This window comes from Spinacia oleracea, chromosome 4 (assembly GCF_020520425.1).
Source record: "Spinacia oleracea cultivar Varoflay chromosome 4, BTI_SOV_V1, whole genome shotgun sequence".
NCBI classification, from domain to species: Eukaryota; Viridiplantae; Streptophyta; class Magnoliopsida; order Caryophyllales; family Amaranthaceae; genus Spinacia; species Spinacia oleracea.
The window spans coordinates 167,335,976-167,359,748 of NC_079490.1; the positions used below are offsets into that span (position 1 = coordinate 167,335,976).

Here is a 23,773-nt window from a genome sequence, read left to right on the forward strand (position 1 = left end):
TTATTTTGACTGAACTTATATTGTCTGAACTTAAATGAACTTAATTTATCTGAAAAAAAACTTATTTTGTCTGAAATAAACTTATCTGTGTGTGAAAATGTCTGCAAAAAACTTAATTTTGCCGAACTTATATTATCTGAACTTTTCTAAACTTAACTGAATCTATCTGAATTTATCTGAACTTAACTGAACTTATTTGAACTTATTTTGTCTGAAATAATTAAGTCAAAATAAGTCGAACAAAACAAAGCCTTACAAAATATCTTTATTCCATAAGGGAGCTGTTGGGACGGAGTCAAAATTATAATTCGTACATAAATTCTCTTATTAATCTTCATTATTAATACTACGTACAATATTAATTTTCTTATTTGATTAACGCGTGTATATATGACTAGTAATAAATAAATCAACCAATAACATAATACTAAACCGACACGAGAAAAATATTTGGGCTACAGTTTTACTAAACCGACACGATAACCGGATTTTTTTTTTGCAACAATTTTACTAAACCGACACGATAACGGGAAAATATTTTCGCGACAGTTTTACTAAACCGACATGATAACGGAAAATATTTGGGCGACAGTTTACTACGACCGGAGACAGCCGAACCACCGATTCGAACACCCCCAAGGCCCACAACAACCAAACAAAAACCCCGGTTGTTCCCGGTCATGAAGCACACGGAACCGCCAAAAAAAGTCCATATATTTGCACAAAACAAAAAAAAGATAAAAAAAGGAAAAAGATAAAAAAAATTATTCGAAGAGTTTATCTATCAGGATTCGTAAATCCGTTTCCCTTACTCCTATTTTCTCTCTCCTAAGACGACTCTAGTCGTGGCGGCTGCGGCTTTGATGGACGACAAACGGACTTTCTATCATCCCTCAAAATCACAATTAAACCCCCAATTTCAAAACCCTAACATCGCAAAATCACTGTAAATAGAAAACGCAAAGGGAAATTGGGGGAAGATGTTTTCCTGGAATATCGCCAAATCGGCGGAGGCAATTCTGTCTCGTTACGCTATCAAACGATTATGCAAGTTTTTGTTGAAGAAAAAGTTGGGTAAATTTATTCATGGTGATATCGATCTTGATCAGCTTGATGTTCAGCTTTCTGCTGGGTTGCTTCAGCTCACTGATCTCGCCCTTAATGTCGATTATCTTAATCAAAAGGTACTTCTTTTTTAATATTTTTTTTAATTATGCAGTTATTATTGTGATTCTATTGCTTTTTCTGTTGTTTTTATCTTAAATTTTACTCCGTATTGGTTTGTTATTGTTATACTTTGGTTTTTAGATGTTGAACTGAAGTGATCGTTGCATGTGTAGTTCGTTTTCTGGAGAATAAAATAAGCATGTGAATTTTAATTGTTTTTGGCTATCTATTTTGGGATGTTCGGATATAGGTTCTGTATAGATTACTAAACATGCCCTAGCTTGAGAATAGTGAGTGAGGGTGGTGTTGCCGCAGGGGAAGGAATATAGTTGTGGGGGGTGGAGGCGGGGAAAGGGATAGGAATTGGTGAAAGAGTAGTATACTTAGGATTAATGTGAAAGATGGTGGAAATTTGGACTCTTGTGTTTTTCTTATTAAGGCCAAAACTTGGGATCACTCATGTCAAATTTTCCACAAATCAGTTGTTAAATGACATCTTAGTGAATCCTTAATCATAAGGTTGGAAACAATGTGATTATTGATTCTGGATGGAGGAAGCATTTTTATCAAAATAAGCGGCAGCAATGAAGGGGCATTGCTAGGAACAGGGGAAGGGAAGTGGCCATTTGGATTTGTCGGCTACCTTAATGATTGATAAGTCAAAACTAACTGATCAGCAGTAAAAGAACCACTCCTTGTTGACACCCGTAACACAACCAATGCTGTCAACCATTGCAAACAGTCACTCACGTCCTACACGGAAATACCAGCAGAAGTGAAGGAGATAGAGAGAGGAAGTAGGAGGAGAGAATGTGAGGTTGGTGGTCGAGTAGAGAAAGGACAACCGGGGGGGGGGGGGTGGGTAGGGGTGGGTGGGTACGTAGAGCAGGGGAAGGGGAGTGGTTTGGATTTGTTGGCCACTTTATGAGGGATGCTAATAGATTAGTGATTCCAGAACAAAAGTACTTACAAGTTACAAGTTGTTTGTTTAAATTTATTAGGTAGCTTGTCTCAGAAAGTGGTTAGTAATAGATAGTTACCCACAATAGTTCTTTTCTATTATATTCTATGTAATACTTCATACTCAGTATCTCCTGATAGCACATTTACACATGCTGTTATATTGTTGTCTGTCTGGGTAGTGCGTTTTCTGATAACTAAAGTTCTTGGTTCATTTCAGTTGGGGGAAGTATCAATATTTAGAGTGAAAGAAGGATCAATCCGCTCGTTGTTAGTAAAAATGCCTTGGAATGGTAAAGGTTGTGAAGTTGAGGTGGATGAGCTTGAGCTTGTGCTATTTCCATGCTATGATGACACTTCACATGAGGTAGCTGGAACTCGAGGCTTCAATGAAGATCATGGCGCGAGTAATGACATTGGAACGGTTGAACAAGATATGGTCTACAAGTCCGGAGCTACTTCTGTCAATATTCATGAGGGAGTCAGGACAGTCGCGAAGATGGTGAAGTGGCTGTTGACTAGCTTCTGTATCAGAATAAAAAGTGTGATTGTTGCATTTGACACCGGGTTAGAAAGGGATAAAGGGGAAGAAGAGTCTGATGACGCGTTGGTATTGCGGATCGCAGAAATTGAATGCGGGACTTGCATTTCTGAAGACAAGAGCTTGACTGATGGTGCAAATGCTGAAGATTTTTTTGGTATAAGCCATCTGACAAATTTTCTCAAATTTGAGGGAGCTACAGTTGAGCTTCTTCAGATGAGTAGTGGATACAATCAAACACAGCTTGCTCCTCAGGCTGCAGACCTTGGCTACTGTCTGCCTAATGGTTCAAAACCTCTGTTGACAGGGGAAAGAGGTGGTTGTTGTGGTACTATGAAGCTGTCTATGCCTTGGAAGAATGGTTCTTTGGATACTAACAAATTGGATGCAGAAGTAAACCTAGACACCTTGATTGTTAAATTGCAACCCAGCACCCTAAAATGGATAGTAGTCACCTGGGAATTGCTTGAGAAGTATGAGAAAAACAAGGTTGATAATGTTAATGAAATGTCTATCGACACATTTTTATCTAATTCTACTTCTCAGTGCAGTCCATCAGCTTTACCTTCTTCCTTGCTGTCTGACAAGTACCTTACACCAGAATGTGAGAGTTCATTTAAAATAAATGTTCCGTTGAGGGAAGAAATAGCTACAGATGTTTTTCTCAAGGAGTCACGTTTCATATCAGATTGGGTACCCATTTCTACTGGAATCTGCGAGAATCCGGGAATTGAAGAGGCAAATTTAGGAGCCAGGTTTTCTTACTCTTTATGCTGATCATTTTTTTATGTGGGTTCCAAATCCTCCAATCATAATGATATGTCGATATAACGTGTACATATTTCTTTGTCTTGCTGTGTCAATGGTTGTTGATGTTTTAAATCTTATCGTTATGTGAAGCTTTTATGCCGTTACAAGTTGAAGTAGCTATTAATCATCATCATCATCATCTTGTCAAGTCTATTGGGTATTTATTATTTAAATTACACTTTTTGTTACTTAGGTCTCAATTAAGTTGTCCTTTTGCCATCTGCAGTGTAGATCAGTTTTTCGATTGTTTGGATGAGATGAGGAGCTCCCAGTTTGCGGGCAGCAGTGTAATGTGGAGTTGGACGTGCTCTGTTTTTAGTGCAATAACTGCTGCATCAAATCTTGCTTCTGGATCTTTGAATGTTACTACTGGTTTGTTCGTTTTCTCAGCCTGTTTATAAGTTTTTTGCTTTGCCATACTTTGCATCTTTGATGAACATTTGAAGAGCTTGCTCATATATCTCATAATCTTTCCTCCTTCAAATAACCAGTCGTTTTGAACTTGTCCAAACTGGTCTAAACAATTCAATGATTGCCTGAAAGGTTTTATATAAGAGCTCGTCGATTATCACCTCAGAGAAATATGCCGATTGTTTTAGTCAGTATTTGACCATGTTGTAAGAAACTTGTATCGTTAGCCGTTATCCTTTTTTTGTGTTGTGTTAATTTGTTTATCAAGAATAATGGCACTGAATGGGTAACTGGAGGATTGGAAGCGAAATTCAATGGAGACAAAATAGCATATAATGTTCTTTGAATCATTGAAAGTTAACCCCTGGAGAATTCACAGAGATATATTGTGTTATTAGTAGTTGTGTTATCACCCTTTTTTTTTCCTGCAAGTCTAGTATTTAGTGTTGAATTTTCAGTAATAGTTGTTAGATGAGTAGAAGAATCTTGCAAACGGTAGAAGCAGCATGTTTATTTTTCTTTTTAAAAAGAACTCCTTGAACGGAATGTTTGAAGGCTTTTTGCACTAATATGTTGTGCTAAGAAGTCTTAACTATTAACTTCATCCGTTGCTCCATAGTTCTTGAATTTATTTGGATCATGCCACTCTTGATCTTAATGATATCACTAAGTTGATTACTTTCTCTGCTTGTATCTTGAATTTCAGTTGTGTTTAAATGTGGAAGTCGTTTTTTTTCCACCAGTGTTCTGCTAGGAAATTAGCATGCTTTAGTGTAGTTATTTATTTTCCTATATTTTGCGCAGAGCAGCAGCATGTGCAAACGAATCTCAAGATTACTCTTGTTGGACTTTCAACAATTTTAGCCTTGTCTGACGAAGATCAGTTGATTCAACACAAGCCAGCCGATGAGCAAGTTGGTACTGATTTTGATGTTCATCACCTGGATTTGAGATGCCAAGACATTCTCCTAGATATCCAGGTAACTCTTTATGCTCACAGTGTTAGTCTCTATTGTTTGTGGCTCCAAATTCTATGGCCACTGAACTCTGAACATCTGGAAAATCAAACAGGTATGTCCCCAGGAGTGGAAATTGGAAACAACTGTCAAGTACATCGTCTTAGATGACTACTTCAGTCAGAAGGATTCTGTGGATTTCAGTTTGCATGTTGATGAGAAGGGTTCAAGTTGTCAGACTCTAATGATCCGGGATTTGCAAGATAAGGTTCTCGGTGTTCTGCCTTCGAGTTGCTTGTTTGCTGAACCAAGTAAGAAAGTTTCCGAGGCATCTAAGATTGGGAATGCTCCTAGTTTATTGAGTACTCAAAACTGTGCTCGTGGCAGCAAAACAGTGAAGGCTACCCTGTTTGAAACTTCTGGTGCAAGTCAGTGTCTCTTAGCAGTGAGTTCGAGATCCTTTGATGGTCAGTCAACTAAGCGTGTTTCGTTTTCGTTAAAGCTTCCACCATTTATAGTGTGGTTAAACTTTGATTTGGTGAACATGGTCCTGGATTTTTCAAGAGCACTCGTAAATTCTGCCAGTAAGGACAAACAGGGGGCTGAATTTTCATCTGAAGCCTTTGAAGTGAAGCAAAAATCTTCTCCTCATTCTGATGTCACATCGACATCCTTCAAGGGAAGCTTGGGAGGAAGCATATTTCTTCCTCATGCTAAAATAATTTTATGCTTCCCTTTTATGCATGGCGGAGGTTATAAAAGCTATATCTCCTGTGATCAATTTATCGCTCTTGATTTCTCTTCCCCATCAAATTTCGAGAAATTGAAGTCTGATTGGTCTGCTCTTGTTCAAGAAGATACATCTTGGAAGAAATGTACTCCATCACCTTCTCACTCAGTGCAGCTTAATGTTGTTAATCTTGAAGTTTACCATGTAAATGGTGCTGTGGCTGACAATGCTGGTAGGTCCACTGAGTTGGAGAATCAGAAATTTTGTTCTCACAAAATTTTGGCCCTTGCAAATGGAACTCATTGGTTTGGTTTGATCAGTATGATTTGGCAAGAAGACGCAATAACTGGTCATTGGATTACAAAGATTGCAAAGACTTTAGCAACATCTGGTGGTTCAGCAAGTAAAATGTCATCTGCAACAAGTGATTATGAGTTTACCTCCGTATCAACCAGGGAAGATAAATGGGATTTATCTTCCCAAAAACAGAAGGAACTGATACTGAGCTCCAAATACTGTCTACATGTTTGTGTACCTGTCATGAAGGTTACTCTACGCAGGTCTCAGTACTTATGTTTCTTTGACCTTTTGAGTCAAGCTGTGGATGCATTATCCAGTGCTGGTAGTGACACATCTTATGAAAATAGAGAAACAAGTGTTAACCAATCATCCATCCTTCTTGAATGTGGTCTGGCAGAAATTCATATTGAACTTGACCAAGGGGATTGTCTTAGAAGCTCATTGCAGAGTGAACTTCCTGGTTCATGGCACAGGTTAAAACTGGAAATCCAGAATCTTCAATTGCTTTCTGTTTCTGATATTGGGGCTACTAGTGGTGCTAGTTTTATTTGGGTATCCCATCACGAAGGGAAATTATGGGGTTCTATTACTTCGGTTGCAAATCAGGATGTTCTTCTGATATCTTTTTGCGATAGTTCAAATGGACGCGGAGATGGAGAAGGTTCGAATGTTTTGTCCTGCAGCCATGCTGGGTCTGATATTGTGTATATGTCTGACCCAGAGAGTTTCCATAATTACTTGTCAATAAGCTTGAAATGTGGGACTATTGTTGCACCAGGAGGTCGCTTAGATTGGCTGGATAAGATTATTTCGTTCTTTAGCTTGCCTTCTCTTGAAACAGGCGAAGCAGTTGACTGTGATCGGCAGAAGGGGAATTCTCAGAAGCTTTCGTTCGTTCTAAAATTTATCGATGTTGCATTGAGTTATGAGCCATACTTTTGCGAAACAGAAGTTAATGGAGAATGTCTCAATTCTAAATCTCGTATTTCTGTTAACCTCGACGATAATTCATGTGATCCTTTTATTGCCTGTCTGCTGGCTGCATCATCTTTGACACTTTCAAGCACAGTGATATCTGGTACTCCAGACGGCGACTACAACATCAGATTTCGAGATGTGGGTCTTCTTCTTCATGATGCTGGAAAGCAGGAAAAACTTGTGGGTGAATACAGTGTTAATAATTTACATGAACTTGGCTATGTAAAAGTTGCTGCGGAGGCTCTGGTTGAAGCAATCTTGAGAATCAACAGTGAAAATGACATTTGCTGGGAACTAAGTTGTTCTGAATCTCATGTTGTTATTAGTACTTGTCATGATACAACACTTGGTCTAATACGCCTGGCTTCCCAACTCCAGCAGCTTTTTGCCCCAGATATGGAAGAGTCGCTTGTACACTTGCAAAACAGGTGGAATTCTCTGAAACAGGTGCAGAGAGAGGATGATAGTAAAAGAGTGTCAGAAACTAGCAGCAATTCGTCCCCTGGGACACTGAAGGTGCAACAACTTGGTCCAGATTCAAAGTCTGATTCCGGGTTGCTTGGCTTGATGGATGGAATATCTGAAGATGCCTTTCTGTTCAGTGGAAAAACCATGAGCTCGTTTGACAGGTCAGAACATAGTATAGTTGAGGGAAATGATAGAGATCAATGTCTTGAGGGACATAGCTTTGCTTATCCATGTCGTGGAAATTCTATGGAAGATGGTCATTCGTCAGTTCTGCAGAAGACGGAGATTATGGAAAGCTATTGCCTATCAGATTTAAGATCATTATCAGAACTAACCATTAACAGTCATTTTCCTGAAGTTAATTCTCAATCTAATATGGAGAGCAGGGGAAATTTGGATGTTCAAAGAGGGAAAAGTGGATGGTATGGTAGTACTTCCTTAAGAATTTTGGAGAACTATGTTCCAGATCGAACTGGTCAATCTCACTCAAAACAGATTCCGAAACAGCAGCGAAATTTCAAGGAAGACAATGGTTGCCAAAGATTAAAAGGACGGTTACTTCTGAAAAGTGTGAATATTAAATGGCAGATGTATGCTGGTTCTGACTGGCATGACTTAGGGGAAACTGTCCGACATTCTGCTGAAATTAATGGAAGGGATGAAGCTACTTGCTTAGAACTTGCACTATCTAACATGAATGTTCGTTATGATGTCTTCCCAGATAGGGACTTATGTGTATCTAAACTTTGTCTTTCTATCCAAGATCTTCACCTTTATGACAACAGCAAAAATGCTCCTTGGAAACTGGTAATTTTGGGTACCTTTTCAGGTTTCTTTTTTGTTATCCTTCTGTATAGCATTATTAGTGACATTTTTTTCCTTCTCATCTGCAAGGTGCTCGGACATTATTGTTCTAAGGAACGACCTAGACAATCTCTCTCAAAGGCATTCAAACTTGACTTGGAAGCTGTCAGACCAGATCCCATGACCCCTCTTGAGGAGTATCGGTATGCAAATTTTTGTTTGGTCTACGGGACTCTTCTATGATATCAGTAGAGACACTTTCCATTGAATGATCCTCGTTTCTGAGTAGAGCTAGTGAATCTATTTATTGCTTTTATAAAAAAAATTGGAGGTGAATGGTGGGACTATTTCCTCAAAATGCTTACTTGTAAGGGTAAAATGGGTTAATTTAGTGAAGTTGCATTTCTGCCCGTTCCACGTGCTTGTGGTATTGGTAATCTTTAAATAGAAGTTGGATAAAGCATGATAATTAGAGTATTGATGTTCTGCAGGCCTAGTTATCAGTCACCTCCTTCAAACATAAAGCTTTTAGGTCATGCACACGGATTAAAGTGTCGATTTAAAATTGACAAATGATGTTGGTTTTGTATTTAAAAAGAAAACTAAAGTAGTGCATTGATATTTAGGTGACAATTAATGCAGAATAAAAATAGTTAGTTTTTTTTTTCCTCTTTTTTTTTTTGGGGGGGGGGGGGGGGGGTGGTCAGATAATATGGAATGTAGGAAATAATGTCACAACGATGCATAAGCTAATTATGGGAAGTTTTCAATGCAGCTTCTATAGTAGGTACTTTTCTGCTTCTGCCGGATTTTTCTGAAAATCATGACTGCTTTAAAGATGTGTTGCTTATATTTTTTGCTTCTCTTGTTTATTTCAAGCTGTCTAGAGTGTATACCCTCATATTATTTGAATCGCACTTCTGGATACATTTTGGGAGTTCAATATGTATCCAGGTAGTTTATGTTCCTTCTTTACTCGGTTGTCTTTTTATTTGAACTTTGTATAGCTGCTAGTTAATTATCCACCATTAACCTGTCAAGGCCTGTTCTGGTTTGTCTGCTAGGTCCAGTTATCCAAATTGTCTGTGTATGTTGGGTCTCACTGCATACTGTTCTTCCAATTTTATTTCCTTGTGGCTGCAACAACTCTTTAACAGATAGCTGGATCTGCAGGTTACGTGTAGCTGTCCTTCCAATATTACTGCATCTTCATCAGAGCCAGCTTGATTTTCTTATTTCCTTTTTTGGTGACAAGAATTCACCAGAGGATTCCTCAGATAGTGAGGCACAAGGTTCAGGTTTGTCAGATATAACCTTAGCTGAAGATAGTAAGCTGAAAGGTTTTGGCCTCGTGGAGGAAGCACTGCTTCCGTATTTTCAGGCAAGTATTTAGATATTGCGTTTTCGTTGCTATTTCAAGCTTTTACTCGCTCCCCTGGATTATTTAGATATCTATGTGAACAGGAAATGTAACAAGCTCATCACACCCATCCAACCAACCAATCAATCAATATTTGGGTGTGTCACACTCAGTCACTTATCTGGAGAAACCAATGTTTTCTTAGCTCACCAACTGTATAATATTGGAGTGGCTAGTGAGCTTGTAGTTATTTTTTTGAAGCTTTTGAACCCTAGGCTGTTTTGTGCTGGAATTGAGGAGTGGCTAGTGAGCTTATAGTTATTTTTTGAAGCTTTTGAACCCTAGGCTGTTTCGTGTTGAAATTGAATATTTTATTTAAACCTGTAACAAATTGCTTAGGCTTTGGAAAACACCTTATATTTTTTCTACAGGCTTCCCCCCCTGAGACTTGGGGGTTAATTACTTAATTTTCCTGTGAAGTGTTACTCTGTGGGATGATCGGTTCTAATAAAGCAGCCCATTTACTGCCCACGATGCCACACCCCTAAAAGGCTTCCTTTCAAGTTTGTTTGAAGCATGAGTTTCTGATTCGAAATGATGTTGTGGAACGTGTATTGGACTTTGTTGTGGTTGAAACAACTTAGACTTTTCAGAGTGCATAGCTTAAGAGTCAAGGGTGAGAATGGCCACATATCTTTATTAATTTGTGCCAAAGTAATAGGCCACTCTTTAAATTAAGTTAAAAAGTGAGCTTTTCCATATTACCTTAAAGGACTTAACGATACCTTTATTTAAAACTCTAAAGAACCAGTACATTGGTATGGTGAGGTTGTAAAAATTTAAATGAAGGATAAATTAGTACATTGGTATTACTACTTCAAAAACATACATCAAGACGAATTCAGTAAATTTATGTAATATTAGTTGTTTTTTTTATGTATTAGAAAACAATATGGTCAACGCAGGATATGTGAATAGTTCATGAAGTCAAAGGGTAACAAGCTAATAACTGGAAATAAAGTTAAACGAATATTTCAATAAAATTTCCTTCTCTAGCTCAATATGCGGATACTCACGACTGGGGAATTGTGGTTGGTAGTCCACAGCTAGTCAGCTTCTCTAGACCTTGTTCTAGTATGGGTTGTTTGAATCTGTAATATTGATGGTTATACCATTTTTTTTAGGCTTGACATTTTTCTGGTCCAAGTTGCTTGTTGTCCTTTTTCTGTTTGGATGTTGTAGTCTGGTGAATTTCATTCAATAATTTTCCTGCAGAAATTCGACATCCAGCCTATTATTCTTCGAGTTGACTATTGTCCTAGCCGTGTTGATCTTGCTGCGTTAAGTGGAGGGAAGTATGTGGAACTTGTAAACCTTGTTCCTTGGAAGGTAACATATTGCTGTGTTATTGTTGCACCAAATTTTCAAAATCAGGGAATGTGCGTATGAAAACTGTCGAGAAAGGGAAGGGATTAGGGGAGAACTATCAATGATGTTTTCATGTCAACAAAAAATTTTTGGGTTTATTTTCTGTGTTACTATTTTTTTTTTTGAAATTATGATTCATACATAATTACATATGTTAATCCGATTCAGTCTATGTTGCCCACCAACGATGTACTGATTGCGTAACTTGACTTTACAAATTATTTTGGCAGGGGGTTGAGCTGCATCTTAAGAATGTACAAGCTGCTGGTGTTTATGGATGGAACAATGTATGTGAAACAACAATTGGGGAATGGCTAGAAGATATCTCCCAAAATCAGGTTTTGCTGACTTGGTTTTGTTCGCATGAAAATTGTGACGTAATTCCAACATTTTGATTTGTATCCTCGAGTCTTCAATTTGTAACTTAATGTTGTCATTTTTCTGAAAATGTAGATCCATAAGTTACTGCGAGGTCTTCCTACTATTCGGTCATTTGTTTCTGTTGGCTCTGGTGCTGCAAAGTTGGTTTCCCTGCCAGTGAAGAATTATAGGAAGGATCATAGATTAGTGAAGGGTTTACAAAGAGGTATCTAGCTAACCCCATTCACTTGTTATTAGTTTGATTATCTGTTTTTGATTTTATAAATCTGAGATCTGTTGGTTGCATTTTATGTTTTTTTTCCTCAAAATCGTCTAGCTTCACAGTCAAGAATGAAGCAGAACTTTGTTGATGACTTGTATAGTTGTATGTGGATAAGATTGCTGGTTCTGTGGAAAAAAAAATTGAAGTGTGCCTACCAAACTAGATGTCAGTTATATTGATTTTTTTGGGGGGGGGCAAATATTTGCTCAAGTACAGCAACCGTGCAACTTTTCTCGTAAACGAAAAGAAGGAATAGACTTAAAAACCCAAATTCCCCAACTCTTACAAAGGGTTGAGAACAGGATCCAACAATGTTATCCAATAATTTAACGTTGTTTTTTATATACACTGTGGTGATGTAGGGAAGTTTATACCTTCCTTGCCTTGGTATTGTTCAACCAAATGGCCCCTTAAGCTTAACGTCTCTAAAGCTCGGATAACAATACCGTGATGTAGGGAAGCAGAATATATACAGTATCACTCTTGATTCCTTTCCTTTGCTGAACCAAATGACCCCTAATGCTTAACGTCTTGCTTGGCCTTTGTCAGGGACTGTGGCGTTCCTCAAGAGTATCTCACTCGAAGCTATTGGACTCGGTGTGCATTTGGCAGCAGGGGCTCATGAGATTCTGCTTCATGCAGAATGCATTCTTACACGCATTCAACCACCACTGCCCCACCCTATCAGAAGCAAAGTCAAGAAAAACCTTGGATCTGAACAACCAGAAGATGCTCAACATGGACTTCGACGGGTAAGCATTTGCATACTCTGCTTCAGCTCAGTTGTTTATTATATATATTTCCTGTTCATTTATTGAATTTCTTTCCTCTCATATATTCATAAACATACATATAATGATCCACTGCATATACATATATTTCAATTACATTTGAGAAACTTTTAGCTATGTTTTGGAATGACCAAATTTAGATAGAAATATCCATGAAGGATTTTCTCTTGTGGCCTAAGAGAACAGTTATAGCAGCCTACTGTTTCTGGAAATCTTGTTTAAAATTGTTTATCGTCTATCACTTTTTACACTGTCCATTTCTATTGGAGCCGTTAATTCACTGTTCTTTGGATTTTATGGTAATGTACTAAATTAAGATGGCTCATTACAAATGGCATTGCCTTTTTAGTCAAAGGTCAATTCGAACCAGCCTCTGTGTCATTGCAAAGGTAAGGCTGTATACATTTCATCACCCCTCCTTCCCATGGGAGTGATTAGGAGCTTTGGTGATACGTTCATACTGATATTACTCTTCTCAAGTGCATCCATATTCTCTTTCAAAAATCAACGGAGGACAGTTTAGTTGAAGTAGAAGGGGTGCTTATGAGAGGTATCTCACTGTTGTAGTGAAAGTTGAGATGGGGTAATCAGTCGGGATTTTCCCTTGCTTCATTTGAATTATATTCTTGGGTTATAAGTGAACGAAACTTCTGCATTCTAGCTTTATATTAGGCAGCTTGTGTATCCCGTTAAATTGGCCTGCTCAGTGTACCTTGCTTATCATTAAATTGACCCTTGGGTATATCAGTACTCTTATTATCTTATATGAGCTAATGTTGTAGTGAAAGCTTTAGATGGGGGATCAGTCAAAGTTTTCCCTTGCATCTTTTGAAGTCTTTTCCACTATTGGTTATAAGTGAATGAAACTTCTGAGTGAGATAATAGAATTCTGTCAGTTAGCTGTGTGCTTCTTATGCTTCAAAATAATGAGCTATATTTGACTTCAGTACAGTTGCAAAGGTGTTCTTTTAGGCTTTAAACCTTATCCCTACAATTTCAAGATCATTGTTTCTGCTTGATCCTTGAATCCAAAAGGCAATTGCACGTGTTAAATGCAAATCACGGGTCTATCTAATGCCATTATAGTGTAATTTCTTATACATGTAGCATTCGTCACTCGTCTTCCTCTCAACAGTTAGATGAATAATAGGTACAGAATTCTGGATTGGCAAGCGTGTTAAGGATCCAAAGCTTTTAGTAATTTGGTTGATGCTTGTGATTTTAACAGGCTTATGAGAGTCTTAGTGATGGCCTGGGGAAGACTGCCTCTGCGTTAATTCATGCTCCCATGAAAACGTACCAACGAGGTGGTGGTGCTAGTTCCGCTATTGTAAGTGCAGTCAGGGGAGCTCCTGCTGCAGCCATCGCTCCTGCTTCTGCTGCTGCACAAGCTCTGCACTGTGCTCTTCTTGGTGTCAGAAATAGGTCTATTTGAAATCTAGTTTCCTTCACTATTCCTAGGCCTTTGTTGAGAAATCTTAAGTACTCATACATGCTTGATGTACTTGCAGCCTTGATCCTGATCACAAGGAGGAATCCCTGAACAAGTACTTGGGGCCGTCTCGTTCTTGGGAGCAAAGTTGAACTTGCTGGTTTAAGTTATAAAGTCATGAACTCATTTTTCAGCGGGAATGGTAGGTTTACTGCCAGTCATTCTCAATGAGCTTCAACGAGTCTTCTCAAAACCTTGCAGCATTAGTTGTGCAGAGTCAACAATGGCTTCGTTGGATCCCGATGCACATCTATATCACGTGAGTATAATAAAATCGGTTAATTTATTTCCGGTTCTTTTTATTGAACTCTGTCGGCTTGGGGTTCTTTTTATTAGCTGCATTCATCAACTTGGTGTTCAGCATGAGCCTGATTTTTTTATTTAAGGTTTTCACTTCACATATGTCATGTGCGATCTATATTAGGCTAGTTTATTGACCCGACCCATACCTGAACCCGTTCCGAATTATAAATGACTCGTAATGACCCAATCTGAATGGACCGATCCAATCCGATCCAAATGATCCGTTTGACAGGTCTACTTCTAACTGCACTAAGTTGTTATTCGCGCGTGGCTATTTGAATCTTATATATCGCCTCTGTTTTTTTGGTTTTATCCACTTTACAGATATGCATGGTTTTTTCTCTACTTTATTTTAGGCATTCATAAATCAATAGGTCTTTCGCGCACTCGTGAGCCAAAATTCTCAATTTGTGCAATGTTTTTACTTCAGGTGTAGACTTGGCGTGTAACAAGCAGATTCGTCACCATTGGATCTGAATAGCTAAAGAGTTTGATAGTCCCTGTACAAATTGTAAATAGTGATTTATTGGTGATTTTCATTTTTAGAAGCACACAAGAGCCTTGTATAGTTCATAGAGATGTGTGGCTTTATCCATTCCTTATTCTTTAGAAGCTTCATTCTGCAAGTTGGAATGTAGTTTCTATTTATGTACATTGTTTGCTTTATATGTATTTTCAAGCAGGTGTACAGTTAAAAAGGTTAAAACGCATTTCCATGTTTGGTTGGAAATGTGATCTAAATATTGATGTTATTGTTTACACGAAGTATGTACATAGTATTAATGTTTTAATGGTGAGGATTGAGGAACATAGAATAGGTTTGTTTCAACATCTAAGGTGGTGTTGGAGACTCGGAGTGCAGTGACTCTCTCTTTGTTTGACTTGTGTTAGTTGCGTGGTTAAAATTTCGTCAAAAATTAAGCATGGGTGTATTTGTTTCCCAAAGCGTTCAAAGTTCAATGGTTCGGACTAGTGATTTTGTTTGTCTTGGAATCATTTCATAGATTTCTTGACCTGTGTATTCAAGTTCAGGTTTCAGCTGTGAATTGATATGGTTTCAGAATAGGTTTCAGTAATATATTGTTAAATTGTTCAAAAGACATTTTCATTTTCATGCAATCTTGTGTTACTCTTTGTTCTTTTGGAGCCTTGTGATGTTTAAGGGTTTGGGAGCTTGTAACAATGTCTGGCAGCAGTTTTTTTTTTTTTTTTTTTTTTTTTTTTTTTTTTTTTTTTTTACAATAAAAAAAAAAAAAATTGACATAGAGATGTTGTGTACTTCTTTCAGTTCTTTATAGTTTTACTGTTCCATTTTGTCTTGTCTTTTGAGGTGAGAATCTGGGGGGATTATTATTGCAATCAAGATCTGTAATGTGATTTAGGGGAAAGATTCCATAAAAGGCGATAATTAGTCATGTTCATCTATTCAATACATGCACTATACTAACAGCCAGATGACTTCTTCTGTTGCTCTAGTGCAGTACGCGGCTTGTCCCAGAAATGGAGAATTTTAGGGGGTTGTAATTTTATTTTTCACAGTCTATAAACAAATTAAAATTGGTTTGATCTTCATCTGTTTATGATGTAGTCAACGTGTGAATCATATAGTTGGTATTCAATGTCAGATCAAAAGGTCTTGCGCGCATAGGTGTTAATAAATTTATTATTTTTTAATGTTTTTTTTTTGGTAATTTAACGTTTTGATTAACTTTTTATATTGTGAAGTAATTATTTATGTCCCTCATAAAAAAATGTAATTATTTATAAAGATTATATGATTAGTTTTATACATTATTAATAAGTTTATAGGAATTTTTAATGAAAAGAAAATTTACATTATATTGGGGTAGTTTTCAAGCATTTTGGATAGTTTGTGATGTGGTACTCCGTATTATGTAGGTGTATGTACTCAAACATAAATATATCATCCTAAAATTGAGGTGGAGCAGTGGTATTAGAGCTGGGCCTGGCCGGCATGCGGGCTATTCGAGCCAAATATGAAATTGTCCCGGCATGGCACTAGTCCATTGTAAGTCCAACGTGGTACATGGGAAAAGTTCATGGGTTGTGGAACGTGCATGAACATCATTTTAGAAATTTGGCATGAACACGACAAGCCACCCCATACGTCGGTTCACTTATTTTTAACCAATCAAAATCTAAAATTAGTAGGAGGATGTGACTCAAATTAAAATCTAAAATTAAAAAGACGAAGCTAAATCGTATTGACTCAAAATAAATAACAAAAGCAAAATATGCAACTTCATATACTTCTTCCATTCCATATTTATTGCACCACAGGGGTTAAAAACTAATTTTTTTTTGTAGTAGAAAAAAGAAAGGAAGAGAAAGATAAACATACAAATTAAACTAACTTGCACATATGGTAAAACCATTAATTTTATCCCCCATTTAGCCTTGTTTCTGTTTCAAAGACCCTGAAACAGTTTCAGAAACTTGGCCAAATAGTACTCCCTCTGTCCCGGAATACTCGATCCGGTTTGACCGGCACAGAGTTTAAGGGACTTGAATTGACTTATTTATTTTAATAGGTAGTACTCCCTCCGTCCCATAATATAGTGCCCGTTTGACCAAAATCACGGTTATTAAGGTAAATGATAACATTGATAATAAAAACAATAATAATTTGTACTTTCAAGATAAAGTACATGTTAGTTGGCAAAAATGGAGAGATAAATTATAGATTAAAGGTGTGTACATAATAAATAGGCCCAAAAAGGACAAAAATCAAGCACATGGGTTGAATAAAAGTCAAAAAGTACAATTTTCAAAGTAAAAATTAATGGTTTAAAATAGAAATAGGCACATCATTTAGGGACACCATTTTAGGAAAACAGGCACTATATTATGGGACGGAGGGAGTAGTTGATAGTGGGGTATTATTTTAATGTAGTTAGTGGGAGGTGGGTTAAGAGGTGGGGTTGGGTGAGAGTAGGGGTTGAATTTTTAATTATTTTTTGTATGGAGTAGGGGGTAGGTGGGTTAATAGGGGTGGAGTGAGAAACAATATAATATTGTTAGAATATTTCCATTTTTAGAAACAGGTTAAGTATTAAGGGACGGCCCGATAAGGAAAACAGGTCAAGTATTCCGGGACGGAGGGAGTACCTAATTAAATAAAAGAACAAGAGTAAATACCAAATAGGTAATTGAAATACAATAGGAGTAGTAGTACTCCATACTAAAGATGGTTGGGCCAGGTCGGGCTTCGGGTCGGGTACCCATCTTTAAGTAGTACTAGTGATCTCTAATAACAAGTACCCCAAAAGTCGCCATCACATGTCAAGCCTGGGCAACATGGGTCTCTCATACCGCAAGAATCACCAGCGGATGGGCACCACGTGCAATACTCTCCATGCGGAAACCTTGTGCATGCTAAGCCCTTGCAACAATTAGGCATCCATTGACATAAACTCCCTGCTTTTTGGCACTTTAAACTCCCTCCTTCTTGAAACAACAGGATATTATTAGATGTTAACTCACTGCTTACCATTACCATTATGGTAATTATGCTAATAATAAATGAGATATTTTTCATCATTTCTATTTCTTACTTTGTAGATTTATTTATATGATATATATATATATATATATATATATATATATATATATATATATATATATATATATATATATATATATATATATGATGATGGAATTGATTAATTAGCTCGGCTGAGTACCTTCTTTTATAATGTTCAATACAGTCCTGCTATGTGCAGGGTGGGGCCTATATATTTAATCTCCTTGTTTGAGTAGTCGACATTATTTTACTTCTTCTATTTTAATCCAATGCAATGCAATCAAAAATCTTGTTGATCATTTTTGGTTTCAATGGTCAAAACATACTGATTTTGTATGGGATGTCTTATCGATTTGCTGACAGGACTCCCGTAAACAAATATTACCTAAGGATTAAGCCGGTCATTATATTTAAGGTTATTATCCTTACCGGCCTAATCCTTTTCTCCTATCGGATAAATCCTACAAAGCCACACCATCAAATCCTACAAAGGGGTAACTATCATATCAGACAAGTCATTGTCCTACGAGGACCTCATTTATTGCTATGAGGTACGAGACACTTCACCCAACTTAATACTTATTCTTTAAGTACTCTCTAATCATTCTCATCGTTATTCTTACTTAAGTGTTATTCCAGTAGGAACACGCACAAGAGGGGGGGGTGAATTGTAATTGAAACTTTGGTAAAGTTTCTTGCGGAACTTAGAAACAATTTAGGAACTGAGAATAGAAAAGACAATAACAATAATTGTGAAAACTTCTTGACACTAATCAAGAAGAGAATTCCTTTTATTATAGTAATACCTCGATTACGATAATCTCTCAAACACAAGTTCCTCTCAAACTTGTGTTCCTCACAGTAATCTACTCTGATTACAACTCTTTTACTTCTCTCTCTCAGACTTAAACTCTAAGTCTAAACAGGATAACTCTATCCTCACTAATACAAAATACAATTCGTGTTTGGATAACTCTAGATATTAATGATGCTTTTGTGTGGATATAGGGCACTTAGGAACTTTGAATTAACTAGGACACAAACTGTTTTTTAGAAAATCTTTGACAATACGTTTTTAGGAAAGCAAGAACTCTTAGAATGTTTGTGTAATTTTCCAGAAAACATACTTGCCCTTTTATAGGTTTATCCCTAGGGTTAGTTCCCTTCAAAGCCTCAACTGCCAACTGCCAGTGCTTTGTTCTTCACGTCCCTTGACTTGAGGAACAAGGGGAAGACCACTTCCCACGTTTCAGCAACAAGGCAGTTAGTGGTTTGACTCAATCAAACCCTAAAAGATTTTCTTCAACAGATTTTATTTGTTTACAAAAACTGTGCAAATTTTTAGGAAAATAAGTTTTGATAAAATAACATAAAACGTAAATCTATTTTATAATAAAAACTTATTTTTATTTAATTACATGTTTTCATAAAAATTTCTTCCAGTAAAATGAATGACCTAATTAAATCACAAGTTCCTTGAGTACCCTATATATCTTTTGCAAAATTAATATTTACATAAAATTCTAAGTACAGTAGACTACCTAGACTTTTATGTCTTCCTTTTGTCTGGAACTTGCAACTCAGAAGCTTCAGACGTTCCAGCTCAGGAACAGTGATGAGTTCCTCTGTGTCTATCAAAGGAACTCGTGGCCATGAGTCTGTAATAGTTCTTGTGAGTATTCAGAACTCTTGATATGTAACTGTGTTGCTCCTCTTGTGACTTCAAACTGGAACAGATACAACTTCCAGCTCTGGAACTCCAGTGACTGTTCCAAGTGTACATCAGGAACTTCACCATCTGATTCAAGTTCCTATCCTAATAGAAACTTGGGCATTTACCTGTCCAAAGTCATTTAGCAACCATAATCAGGAAGTTTGCAATATGTGTGTGTCATCAACCAAAACTTAGGAACAACAATATTCCCCCTTTTTGGTGATGACAACACTTGCAAACTTCTTACAAATGAGAGTAATCACAAACAGGAACTTATACAGACTATTGTGAAACAGAACACAAAAATTGAAAAACAAAAGAGAAAGAAAAAAAACTTACAGTAAGAGTACACACAAGAGATTGATGCAGGAACTGGGATTGAGTGTACCTTGGAAGTTTGCACCTTGACTTCCCCCTGTTGACATCAACAAAAAGCATAGCACGAAATATAGCCATTCCAAACACAGTGCCCCACGATCAACGTTTGGCAAGTTAAGCTAGCCTCAAAGTATTAAACCAACTCACACAATAAAGTAAAAGCAAGCAGTAATGATCAAAACTAGAAAACACAGAGATATGTAACCAAGCAAGTCAAAATAAGATGGAACAAATACCCAAGTTTGAAAATTATACAGACCAAAAGCAAATTAAAAAGATTGTTCCATGGAAAAAGATAATTGAAACATGGGATAGGGTGATTAAGCTTGAGATGGGGAACCAGAACCAGCAGTTTCTTCTATCACAGTCTCCTCAAAAGATTCCAGATTATTGATCTTGGTGAGAATTGTGGCACGAGTTGCATTGGCTTGTTCTGAGTAGTGGTGAAGAGTGGTTTGGAGAGTCTTGACACTGGTAACCAATGCGCCTATGTGAGCCTGCATTGAGCTGATCCTGTGATCTGTTCCCTCCTGCAGTTCCACCAGACGAGCAACTGTTGCCTTCAGCTCCAATATCTGATCATCCTTTGTGTTCCAGGCACCCCCATGATCTTGAACATGTTCCTGTTCAGATGGAACACGACGAGCTTTGGACTTTTTGGAGGATCTGGGTGTCCTGGTCCTTGGCACAACAGTTTCAGGCAGTTCCTCTTGATTGAGTGGAACAGCATCCTCCTCTATGGGCATCTCCTTGACTTCCCCTTCTTCATTTATTTCCATAAAAATAGGTCCTCTTTTCTTGTTTTCCTTCATTGCCACCCTCATGCTCTTTCTTTTTCCTTGGGATCCTACACTCTTCTGTTTCCCTTTTGGAACTCGAGACACAATGTCCTCCAAGTGTTCGAGTTCCTCCTCCATTTCTTCTTTAACTAAAGTTCCCTCCTGATCTTCCTCATCTTGTTTCTCTTCCTTTCCAGCCCTAATGACTTTGCCCTGAACCACTTTAAGATTTAACAGATTGAGCATTTCAAGTTGAAGGATTTGGGTTGATTTTAAGGGAATCACAAAGTATGGGCTAAGGTCAACTGAGAAGCTTTTGAAGATTTCTGTGAGAAGGGAGGAGTATGGAATTTTGAATTTGGGGATACAGGTGGATAGGTGTTTGATCATGATTGTAGGAAAGTTTATGGGAATTTTCCTTTCAAGACAATACATGAGACATGCATCAAACAGACTGGCTATGTTCCTTTTCTGAGTTCGAGGAACTACACCTCTCCACACAATATTAAACAGTAATTTTTGAAGTGGTGAAAAGCAGTTGTGTGAGGTGGTGGTGGATACTTTGGAATCTCCTCCAATGGAACCAACTATATCTTTCTCATCTACATTATCAATGGTCACTGTGATTTGACCTTTGAGCCACATATCAAAACCCCTATTGGGTGTACCAAACAGCTGTTCCAGATAAGAGGCATCAAATTCGATGCGAGTTCCATTCACTTTACTTGAACATACATTATCAACACATGCAAAGTTCTTGCAGAATTCTTTCATAGCTTCAGGAATTAAGGGTGATTTGGCATAGGTACTCAACAGACTTACCCATTTTTGTTGTTCAAGGATTTCCATCAACTCTTTAAATTTCGTGGCTTCACACCATGTTGAGTTGATTGCAAACCCCTCGACCAGGTTGTTTTCCTTTGCAGTGAGTTTCTTGGACCCTTTTGCTTCCCCCTGAGTTTGAGCATTCTCCTCTGTTTCCTCAATTTTTTCTCCAGAAGCTTCCACTCGACGTTTTTTGGATTTTCTTGTGGAGGATCTAGGGTTTGAAATTGGGGATTTCATTTCGATGTCAGTGTCGATTGGTTCCCCCTGAGTGATTGCGAGTATTGGATTGTGGGATCGAAGAGGAATTGGCGATTGAATGGGTGAGGTATCCATGGGAACTGGGGATGATGGATTTCTTTTTCGTTTGAGGGAAGTGAGATCAGTGTTGTTGCTTGTGAGAACCATGGTGAAGGATTTTATAGGTGGAAGGAGAGGTGGTGTCAGTGGAGAAGGCGTGTGTGTGAGAGAGAAAGGGGGTTGCATGGATTGAATGTAGAAAGTGAAGAGTTTCTCCTATTTATTGCCAATGGAACCGTTTCAAACATTCTTTGAATATGGGTATTCGATTTTTGAATTTTAAAAAAATTAAAAGAAAAATATAGAAATAGATTAAATTAAAACTGTGTTTGACTTGGTATTGACTTGCTTAATTTTGCATCTCTGAATTAACTAGTTTGAAAGGAACTGCTTACCTTGCACATTTGGAGTGTGAGTGTATTTGCCACGATGGTAAGCTTCAACTATGTTTGTGTTAGGTTATGATACATATGACAATTCATAAATCATGCGGAAAAACCATAAACCCAGGAAAACATATTATTTACACATAATCATTTAGCATAGATTAGATGCATACTCTTTGTTGCGTGCCTTCCCTAGCTGCGCCCGAACCGAACAAGAACAAGTCTTCAGGACTCCAAGTGTCGTCCCTCCGTAGATAGTCCACAGCACGTCCGGATCCGCCTTAAGATTGACCAACTAGAATCGCCCTTAAGGTACTATTATTTTCGGCACTTTATAGGCAAATGTGTGACTGAATTTTTCTCTCAAAAACTCACTTTGAATACTTTGAAACTTGTGTTATAAATTGTGAGCCCTAGCCTCATATTTATAGCGGTATGGAAAGGGAATCGAAATCCTATTCAGATACAAATTAATTAAACCTAGAATCCTACAAGAACTCTAATTTAATTAATTTATCAAATAGAATTAGGAATTTAATCATTAACCGAACTCTGCATGTTTTAGGAAACGTGCACGAACACAAACACTTGCACACACACGCACGGCAGCCACGATGGGCCCCATGCGTGCGCGCGAGCAGCAGCCCACTCAGCGCCCGCGCGCGCTGCGCGCTGTGCGCGCTGCGCGCTGCGCGCAGCCTGCTGGGCCTGGCCTTGCGCTGGGCCTGGCGTGGCTGTTTGTGCGGCGCGCTTGGCTTGCTGGGCGATGGCCTGGCTTCGTGCTGGGCCTCGTCCGGCAGGCCTCGTCCGATGCTTATTCGTACGATGCGCTTCCGATTAAATTTTCCGATTCCGGAATTCATTTCCGATACGAACAATATTTAATATTTCCGATTCCGGAATTAATTTCCGTTTCGAACAAATATTTAATATTTCCGTTTCCGGAATTATTTTCCGATTCCGGTAATATTTCCGATTCTGACAATATTTCCGTTTCCGGCAATATTTCCGATTCTGGCAATATTTCCATTTCCGATAATATTTTCCGACACGTACCATGTTTCCGTTTCCGGCAACATCTACGACTTGGATAATATTTATATTTCCGATACGATCCATATTTCCGTTTCCGGCAATATCATCGTTTCCGGAGTATTCATTTCTTGCCTGTGACGATCTTAGCTCCCACTGAAACCAAGATCCGTCGGTTCCGAATATTCATAGATGGAGTATTTAATGCTATTAAATACTTGATCCGTTTACGTACTATTTGTGTGACCCTACGGGTTCAGTCAAGAGTAAGCTGTGGATTAATATCATTAATTCCACTTGAACTAAAGCGGCCTCTAGCTAGGCATTCAGCTCACTTGATCTCACTGAATTATTAACTTGTTAATTAATACTGAACCGCATTTATTAGACTTATCATAGAATGCATACTTGGACCAAGGGCATTATTTCCTTCAGTCTCCCACTTGTCCTTAGGGACAAGTGTGCATTTCCTAATTCCTTTGTCGCTCGATGCTTGCTCTTAAACATAAGGTAAGAGTTGTCATCCTTATTATGTCCAGAGGTGTTCCTCGGTTTCAGAGTTCAACTGATCAAATAAACAGATAATCATAGCCTATGATTCATCCGAGCACGGCCATGCATTTCACAGTTTCTAGCTCTCCGAGTGGCCTTGTACAACTTTTAAGCATCTCAT

The 23,773-nt window shown here is 37.9% G+C and overlaps 1 protein-coding gene across 1 annotated transcript; it reads left to right on the plus strand.

Moving 5' to 3' along the window:
* The first annotated feature begins 782 nt into the window (after positions 1-782).
* On the plus strand, positions 783-14,939 carry LOC110790870 (autophagy-related protein 2). The gene is made up of 14 exons (XM_021995633.2): positions 783-1,184; positions 2,348-3,423; positions 3,705-3,850; positions 4,694-4,869; positions 4,961-8,128; positions 8,216-8,328; positions 9,299-9,506; positions 10,761-10,874; positions 11,144-11,251; positions 11,367-11,499; positions 12,106-12,308; positions 13,576-13,772; positions 13,859-14,098; positions 14,573-14,939. The coding sequence occupies exons 1-13, from the start codon at positions 981-983 to the stop codon at positions 13,929-13,931; spliced, it is 5,919 nt and encodes a 1,972-aa protein (XP_021851325.1). The 5' UTR covers positions 783-980; the 3' UTR covers positions 13,932-14,098; positions 14,573-14,939.
* The last annotated feature ends 8,834 nt before the right edge of the window (positions 14,940-23,773 follow it).

What these genes read in the sequence shown, in the direction of transcription:
- LOC110790870 (XM_021995633.2), top strand. Translation starts at nt 981, where the DNA reads ATGTTTTCCTGGAATATCGCCAAATCGGCGGAGGCAATTCTGTCTCGT. An exon ending in TCGATTATCTTAATCAAAAG is followed by an intron (nt 1,185 to 2,347) that starts GTACTTCTTTTT and finishes GGTTCATTTCAG; the next exon opens with TTGGGGGAAGTATCAATATT. An exon ending in AAAATGCTCCTTGGAAACTG is followed by an intron (nt 8,129 to 8,215) that starts GTAATTTTGGGT and finishes CTCATCTGCAAG; the next exon opens with GTGCTCGGACATTATTGTTC.